We start from the raw sequence: 8561 nt of genomic DNA on the forward strand, positions 1-8561 counted from the left end.
ACTGGTCAAAAAACAAAAAAGAAGAAGCGGCAAAAAAAGAAGTGGCAAAGTCTAGATGAGTGTGACTAGACTTTGAGAGCTGAAGTTGTCTGTTCTCCATGTCTAGTTCTAGATTCTTGTCTAGCCGTCAAACTACAGCTGTTTTTTCTTTTTCATAGAAAACCGAGAAAAACATTCCTTATGTTGAACCGCCGGGATGCCTAATCCTAATGTCATTATAACATTTCTCTTCTTGACAAATTAAAAATAGTTATGTTTTCTATCTAATTTATCGCGTCTGTTATCAAGTTTTTGAATCTCCGGAAAAAAAACCGTTTTGTTACTTGTTTTTAAGTTTCTACCTGTACCGAAAATTGGCAGTGGCAAGTACCGAGTCATCAATAGTACTTCATGAATTATCTTTGAAAAATAATCCCACTCGTACTGTGACTGGATTGTTTTCAACACATTTTCCCAACAAAAAATCTCACGTTCAATCGACACCTTCCCTCTATTCATCTCAAATTCTAACTTAATCCTAATCAGATTTATTTTCTTTTCAAAAAAAATTTCATTTGTCTCGCGTCACAGCGAAAAAGGTTAAGTTTCCATCCTCATTCTCTTCTATGAACTATTTAACCCTTTTCTTTGCCTCCCAGAACTCCCAACCCCTATTTTTTCTTCTAAATTTTACAGATATCATTTCTCAGAACTGGGGCAGTTTTCTGTGAATTTTAAATTGCCGAAAAACACGTTTGCTGTTGTGATCAGAAGTCGTCTGGACGTACGTCAAGTGCTTGTGAGTTCAATTCTAACAGAGATCCCAAAGATCATAAATCTATTACAACAAGAGATTAAATTTCATTGAAATTAGTACAAGCACCAATAGGTTGGAACAGGGAGAGGCTAATGTTTTGTTCTGGTGTCGGTAGATGATCAGCTACCATATTCTTAACCTCAACACGACTTCAGTGAATACATTCATTCAGGGGTAGCCTGGTGAAAAATAGATACGTGAGTAGCGGGAAATGACCTCGGTTACATGATAAGATGTTGTTAAATAGTAAGTCTTATCAGCAAGAGTGGGGCGTGGGCAATAGACTTTTTGATGATCGGGTAGTTTTTTCCTTTAAAGCTCATATGAGACACGTTTCCGTTAGAAATGATTTGATTGATTAATCTAAGCAAGATTTCATGTGTTCGCAACAATCAAAGCTCTTTACAAAATTCCCAGAATATGCCTTTTCAGATTCGAAACGATGTTGAGCGATTCAACTAAGTCGTCCGATTTCACGATGTCTACCGACTCGACGATGTCGACCGATTCAACGATGTCGACCGATTCAGCATTCGCTTCCGAGCAATTCGGCGACGAGCACGAGAATCAAGCTAAGAAATCAGACATTACAGTCAAGCACGCAAATGTATTCTCTTCATTCACACCTGGAATGTCATTGTGTGAGCTTCTTGAAAAAACCGAAATTCAGGACAGAAACGAGAGAGTTCTCAAAGTGAGATTTGATATATTTATATCAATCACGTAAATTTTTTCAGGAAATCGTCGAAGAACTAAAAGCTCTTCCAGAGGATGCTGAACCAGTTGATGTCGATTTCATCAGAGAATGGATTCCGTCCAGAAAGTTGGCCGGAGAAGAAATGGAGAGCGAGAACTTTTCTGCTATTTTCGTTCATCCAACTTCTGACTCCGAAATCGCAAACAAAATCGGTGGGAGACAATTCAATGAGTGCTTCAAAACTCGCACCTACATTAACAACACAAAGTTGAACCCATTTTTGTTGGGAAAAAACTTTGCCGCTGCTCATCAAAGAGAGATCTGCCAAAACAGAACCGTAAGTGAAGAAAATCCGAAAATTGTATCAAGTTATTATTTTTTAGACTGGATTATTCGATGGATGGAAAGACGATCTGCTGGTCAAGTTTGATGAAAAAGTGAAATCCAGACCAGTTCTGAAAGAAACCGGTGAAGTTTTGCTTGGCGCCCCACCAGCTGACCTTTTGATGGAAGCAATCGACATTGAACATGCCCCGGCACCTGAAATCATCGCTCTGCTCAATCATAATTTAAAATCCACAGGACTCCAAGTAGACGATCTTCGCTGTCGTTCTGAGGAAATCCTGGCTCAAATTGTGAGTGCGAAAAAAAACCGTATTTTCTCTATTTGAAGCCCATCTTTAATAGCCATGACTGTGCACTTAGTCTTCTCGGGTAATAACGACATTTTTTTTCAAGTTTTCTGGTAGCTTCCATATTTCCAGTATTTTTTTTCCAATTTCTCTTTAGTTGGGAACCGAAACTTTCTAATTAGATTCATTTCTCTAATAGTCTACTCAAAAAATCAAATTTGAAGCCGATGGAGTTCTATTAGAGAAAAGACGATAGTTTGAAGAAAAGTCAATAAACCGTCAATTTAGCCACGAGAGCTGTCGGAGGAAATTATCATTGACGAGATGACCCAAGCGGTGAGCACTAATAAAACTCAAATCATATTTTATTGATTCCTAATTTCAGATAAAGAAATCAGCGGCGGCACTCCTTCATATTAGCAACTGTGCCAAACATTTTGCCGTCTACGTCTTTTTCTTGGAGTGAGTGCAAATAGTTTTTTGATTTTGAGGTAGTTCCTGTTTTCAGAAGCGCACCATACCGTTTCTACCAAGCTGTGGTGTCCTTGTCTAACCCAGCTCCATGGAGCTTTGGACTACTGTCGTTCTTCACAAACTGGGCCAAGTATGCAAAACATCGCAAGGAGATTGGTTCCCTCACCTACGAGCCTATCGATGACGAAAGCAAGAACTACGCTACCATGAAGAACGATTTGCATGACTTCATAACTAAAGCCACCATTCAAATTATGACTTCTAGCTGTCATGCATCGCTACAAGGAATTGTTGCTGAGAAACTGTTGGAGAACTACTAATTTCTGTTTACCTACTCCTTGTTTTTTATTCCAATGTGTTTTTCTCACCCAAACACTATGCACATAAGAATCTGCAGTTCAAAAAATCAGTTAGAATTTTTTTTCTTTTTTCAAGTAACAACAGTGATGTCCGTCTTATCTGAAGCACTTTTTCTCCCAATGAACTTTGCATGCAGTTCTTTCCTTTTCTTTTTTTTCAAATCTCGTTTCTTTTTTTCCGTTTTCATGATTGTAAAATACAAAAACTAGCAATTTCTTTGAAAGTTCCAGTTTCTGTCAAACTCTGCTAACAATCAAGCAATTGGAAACTGTCTTCTTCAGTATTTCCAATGCCACAAAGTTCAAAAAATGTTTTTTGCTTCCTGCACCTACAAAACCTGTTTGTTTTCCGTACTTCTTCTCTGACCCCCCCCCCCCACCGAGTCCTCTCAACGTCCCAAAATTATTCACTTTAGAATCGCTCACAACACTTCTACTTCTTATGTTCCTCCATTCGACGCATGTTCTCAACGACCCTTCCGATTTGTTTGTTCCAATTTCCGACATCTGTCAGAAATAGCAACGCGGATTGATGAAACTTCTTTATCCTACTGTTTTCTCCTAAATAAGTACTTTGCATGCAGTTCTTATATTTCTTCTTTCGAAAATGATTTTTTTTCCTTAGTTTAGACTCCGAACCGTTCAAACCTTCTAACTATGACCCTACCAAGCTGAATGCACTTTGAATCCTAAGTTACTTCTCTGCACCTCTCTAAAATCAAATTGCTAGCTTTCCCTCCCATTTTTTGTCTTCCGCATAATTTTCTATTTACACAAAAACGTTCGAAAACATTTGTATTCCCTGCACCAAAATTACAAAAAAATCCTGAAAAACATTATAACTCTAACTTCATTTTTTTTCCAAGGTCCTCCGAACCTCTCAAAATTGTTCACTACATCATTTCCCTTCACACTTCTACTTCTTATGTTCCGTTATCCGACCCACGTTCTCAATGAAACTTCTCAGTCTTCATTGAATTTTATGCACAGTAAATTGTATTCTTTCCCTGAATCAGTCTCAAAATCGTTCCCAAACTTAAATTTGCTCGCTTTCATTCGTCTTGTGCGTCATTTTCGTTTCCACACAAACGTTGAAAACTTATTTCTGTTTCATGCACTCGCAAAATCACAAACAAACAAAAACTAAAAAAAACCAAAAAAAAAGTTAAATCTATATTTTCTTACTGCTCTCCCAAAGTCCTGTGAGCCTTTTAACATTGTTCACTACATCATTTTCCTCCACACTTCTACTTTTTATGTACTTCCCCCACCCGACCCATGTTCTCAACGTCCGTTTTCAGTCTCCATTGACTTCTACTCACAGAAAATTGATTGCCTTTCCTGAGATTTGTCTTCACATTGCTTCCACTGTCTAACTGTGACCTTACAGAGCTAAAACTGCAATTTGATACCTTGTTCACTCTCCTGAACCTTTGAAAAATCAAACTGTCTCCTTTCATTTTTCTTTTTTTGATTCCCACAGATCCTACTGAAATTCCCCTTGTCTTGATATTTGAAAATAACTGATAATGCACTGTGAGAACATTCACAAAATCTAATAGAATCTGAATTTAAACTTCCGGCCCTTAAAAACAATGCATCAAGCCCTGTTTTCTCTCCTTTATTGTTGGAATTTCTGTATGTTCTCGAGACTTTTAAGAAATTAACGCACCAGTATGTGTTTGAAACGTTTGTAATATGACGCCTCGATGTTTTGAAATCAGTTGTTCTCTTTTTTTTTCACCGGCCGTTTTTTTACAATAAATGTGCACTATCCCAAAAGTTAGCAAAGTGAACTCATTTGTTAGTTGTTCGGGATCAGCCATAGAGTTCACAGGCTTTCATAGCTCAATATAACTCTTTTCATTCAAAAAATTGCTTAAAGGTGGGGGGACAGGAGATTTTACGGGGGATTTTTGGGGCCAGAGTATGCATTCTACCGTGACGGTGTACAACGCTTAATGTCACTCTGCGTACAGCTGTCGTCCTCGCCTTTATGTATGCAATCGGGTGACCGCTTCCTCTTTGCCCGTGTAGCTCAGTCGGTAGCGGCGCCGCACCCTCAATCCTCGTCCCACACGTTCAACTCCTCGAGAGGCATATTTAAACGAAATTTTGAGAACATTATTTTTTCATGTCCCCCCACCTTTAAAACGATGTGTTCATCAAGTGCATCAAATGGGAAACTCGTCGAGGTCTCGAGCTTCCACGTTCCAATATTTGCCATTTTGGTCAGAAATTGGCTCAGAAATCGGCTGGAGCAATGTGTCAACTGGGTGTAACAGAAGGAAAACTCGCCAACATAGTTTTGGAACTTGCACGTTCCAATATTTGCCATTTTGGTCAGAAATTGGCTCAGAAATCGGCTGGAGCAATGTTTCAACTGGGATGAAGACTCGCCGACGTAATTCTGGAACTTGCACGTTCCAATATTATCCATTTTGGTCAGAAATTGGCTCAGAAATCGGCTGGAACAATGTGTCAACAGGCTCTAACAGAAGGAAGACTCGCCGACGTAGTTCCCAAGCTTCCCCGTTCAAAGATTATCCATTTTGGTCAGATATTTGGCTCAGAAATCGGCTGGAGCGATGTTTCAACGAGCTATAACAGAATGAAGACTCGCCGACGTAATTCTGGAACTTGCACGTTCCAATATTTGCCATTTTGGTCAGAAATTGGCTCAGAAATCGGCTGGAGCAATGTTTCAACTGGGTGTAACAGAAGGAAGACTCGCCGACGTAATTCTGGAACTTGCACGTTCCAATATTATCCATTTTGGTCAGAAATTGGCTCAGAAATCGGCTGGAACAATGTGTCAACAGGCTCTAACAGAAGGAAGACTCGCCGACGTAGTTCCCAAGCTTCCCCGTTCAAAGATTATCCATTTTGGTCAGAAATTGGCTCAGAAATCGGCTGGAGCAATGTTTCAACTGGGTGTAACAGAAGGAAGACTCGCCAACATAGTTTTGGAACTTGCACGTTCCAATATTTGCCATTTTGGTCAGAAATTGGCTCAGAAATCGGCTGGAACAATGTTTCAACGGGCTTTAACAGAAGGAAGATTCGCCGACGTAATTCTGGAACTTGCACGTTCCAATATTATCCATTTTGGTCAGAAATTGGCTCAGAAATCGGCTGGAACAATGTGTCAACAGGCTCTAACAGAAGGAAGACTCGCCGACGTAATTCCCAAGCTTCCCCGTTCAAAGATTATCCATTTTGGTCAGAAATTGGCTCAGAAATCGGCTGGAGCAATGTGTCAACTGGGTATAACAGAAGGAAGACTCGCCAACATAGTTTTGGAACTTGCACGTTCCAATATTTGCCATTTTGGTCAGAAATTGGCTCAGAAATCGGCTGGAACAATGTGTCAACAGGCTCTAACAGAAGGAAGACTCGCCGACGTAATTCTGGAACTTGCACGTTCCAATATTATCCATTTTGGTCAGAAATTGGCTCAGAAATCGGCTGGAACAATGTGTCAACAGGCTCTAACAGAAGGAAGACTCGCCGACGTAATTCCCAAGCTTCCCCGTTCAAAGATTATCCATTTTGGTCAGAAATTGGCTCAGAAATCGGCTGGAGCAATGTGTCAACTGGGTATAACAGAAGGAAGACTCGCCAACATAGTTTTGGAACTTGCACGTTCCAATATTTGCCATTTTGGTCAGAAATTGGCTCAGAAATCGGCTGGAACAATGTTTCAACGGGCTTTAACAGAAGGAAGATTCGCCGACGTAATTCTGGAACTTGCACGTTCCAATATTATCCATTTTGGTCAGAAATTGGCTCAGAAATCGGCTGGAACAATGTGTCAACAGGCTCTAACAGAAGGAAGACTCGCCGACGTAATTCCCAAGCTTCCCCGTTCAAAGATTATCCATTTTGGTCAGAAATTGGCTCAGAAATCGGCTGGAGCAATGTGTCAACTGGGTATAACAGAAGGAAGACTCGCCAACATAGTTTTGGAACTTGCACGTTCCAATATTTGCCATTTTGGTCAGAAATTGGCTCAGAAATCGGCTGGAACAATGTGTCAACAGGCTCTAACAGAAGGAAGACTCGCCGACGTAATTCCCAAGCTTCCCCGTTCAAAGATTATCCATTTTGGTCAGAAATTGGCTCAGAAATCGGCTGGAGCAATGTGTCAACTGGGTATAACAGAAGGAAGACTCGCCAACATAGTTTTGGAACTTGCACGTTCCAATATTTGCCATTTTGGTCAGAAATTGGCTCAGAAATCGGCTGGAACAATGTTTCAACGGGCTTTAACAGAAGGAAGATTCGCCGACGTAATTCTGGAACTTGCACGTTCCAATATTATCCATTTTGGTCAGAAATTGGCTCAGAAATCGGCTGGAACAATGTGTCAACAGGCTCTAACAGAAGGAAGACTCGCCGACGTAATTCCCAAGCTTCCCCGTTCAAAGATTATCCATTTTGGTCAGAAATTGGCTCAGAAATCGGCTGGAGCGATGTTTCAACGAGCCTAACAGAAGGAAGACTCGCCGACGTAATTCCCAAGCTTCCCCGTTCAAAGATTATCCATTTTGGTCAGAAATTGGCTCAGAAATCGGCTGGAGCAATGTGTCAACTGGGTATAACAGAAGGAAGACTCGCCAACATAGTTTTGGAACTTGCACGTTCCAATATTTGCCATTTTGGTCAGAAATTGGCTCAGAAATCGGCTGGAACAATGTTTCAACAGGCTCTAACAGAAGGAAGACTCGCCGACGTAATTCTGGAACTTGCACGTTCCAATATTATCCATTTTGGTCAGAAATTGGCTCAGAAATCGGCTGGAACAATGTGTCAACAGGCTCTAACAGAAGGAAGACTCGCCGACGTAATTCCCAAGCTTCCCCGTTCAAAGATTATCCATTTTGGTCAGAAATTGGCTCAGAAATCGGCTGGAACAATGTTTCAACAGGCTCTAACAGAAGGAAGACTCGCCGACGTAATTCTGGAACTTGCACGTTCCAATATTATCCATTTTGGTCAGAAATTGGCTCAGAAATCGGCTGGAACAATGTGTCAACAGGCTCTAACAGAAGGAAGACTCGCCGACGTAATTCTGGAACTTGCACGTTCCAATATTATCCATTTTGGTCAGAAATTGGCTCAGAAATCGGCTGGAACAATGTGTCAACAGGCTCTAACAGAAGGAAGACTCGCCGACGTAATTCCCAAGCTTCCCCGTTCAAAGATTATCCATTTTGGTCAGAAATTGGCTCAGAAATCGGCTGGAGCAATGTGTCAACTGGGTATAACAGAAGGAAGACTCGCCAACATAGTTTTGGAACTTGCACGTTCCAATATTTGCCATTTTGGTCAGAAATTGGCTCAGAAATCGGCTGGAACAATGTGTCAACAGGCTCTAACAGAAGGAAGACTCGCCGACGTAATTCTGGAACTTGCACGTTCCAATATTATCCATTTTGGTCAGAAATTGGCTCAGAAATCGGCTGGAACAATGTGTCAACAGGCTCTAACAGAAGGAAGACTCGCCGACGTAATTCCCAAGCTTCCCCGTTCAAAGATTATCCATTTTGGTCAGAAATTGGCTCAGAAATCGGCTGGAGCAATGTGTCAACTGGGTAGAA

At 40.8% G+C, this 8561-nt stretch overlaps 3 protein-coding genes across 3 annotated transcripts in view; all 3 read left to right on the forward strand.

Moving 5' to 3' along the window:
- Positions 1–1238: 1238 nt before the first annotated feature.
- CBG16861 lies at positions 1239–2919 on the forward strand (the record flags this gene model as incomplete). Its single annotated transcript, XM_002645109.1, has 6 exons — positions 1239–1490; positions 1534–1830; positions 1877–2128; positions 2414–2461; positions 2511–2587; positions 2634–2919. The coding sequence occupies 6 exons, from the start codon at positions 1239–1241 to the stop codon at positions 2917–2919; spliced, it is 1212 nt and encodes a 403-aa protein (XP_002645155.1).
- Positions 2920–5221: 2302 nt separating this feature from the next.
- On the forward strand, positions 5222–5350 carry CBG27837 (the record flags this gene model as incomplete). Its single annotated transcript, XM_045240034.1, has 1 exon — positions 5222–5350. One exon carries the CDS (start codon positions 5222–5224, stop codon positions 5348–5350), a length of 129 nt encoding a protein of 42 aa, XP_045099908.1.
- Positions 5351–5434: 84 nt separating this feature from the next.
- The window catches only part of CBG16862, a gene marked incomplete at both ends in the record, with an annotated part of 18904 nt that continues 15777 nt past the window's right edge, over positions 5435–8561 (forward strand). Inside the window, one exon of the mRNA XM_045240035.1 lies at positions 5435–8510. Within this exon, the coding sequence (XP_045096077.1) occupies positions 5435–8510 (3076 nt within the window). The remainder of the gene's footprint in view (positions 8511–8561) is intronic.

This window comes from Caenorhabditis briggsae (assembly GCF_000004555.2).
Source record: "Caenorhabditis briggsae complete genome, chrX, whole genome shotgun sequence".
Taxonomy (NCBI): Eukaryota; Metazoa; Nematoda; class Chromadorea; order Rhabditida; family Rhabditidae; genus Caenorhabditis; species Caenorhabditis briggsae.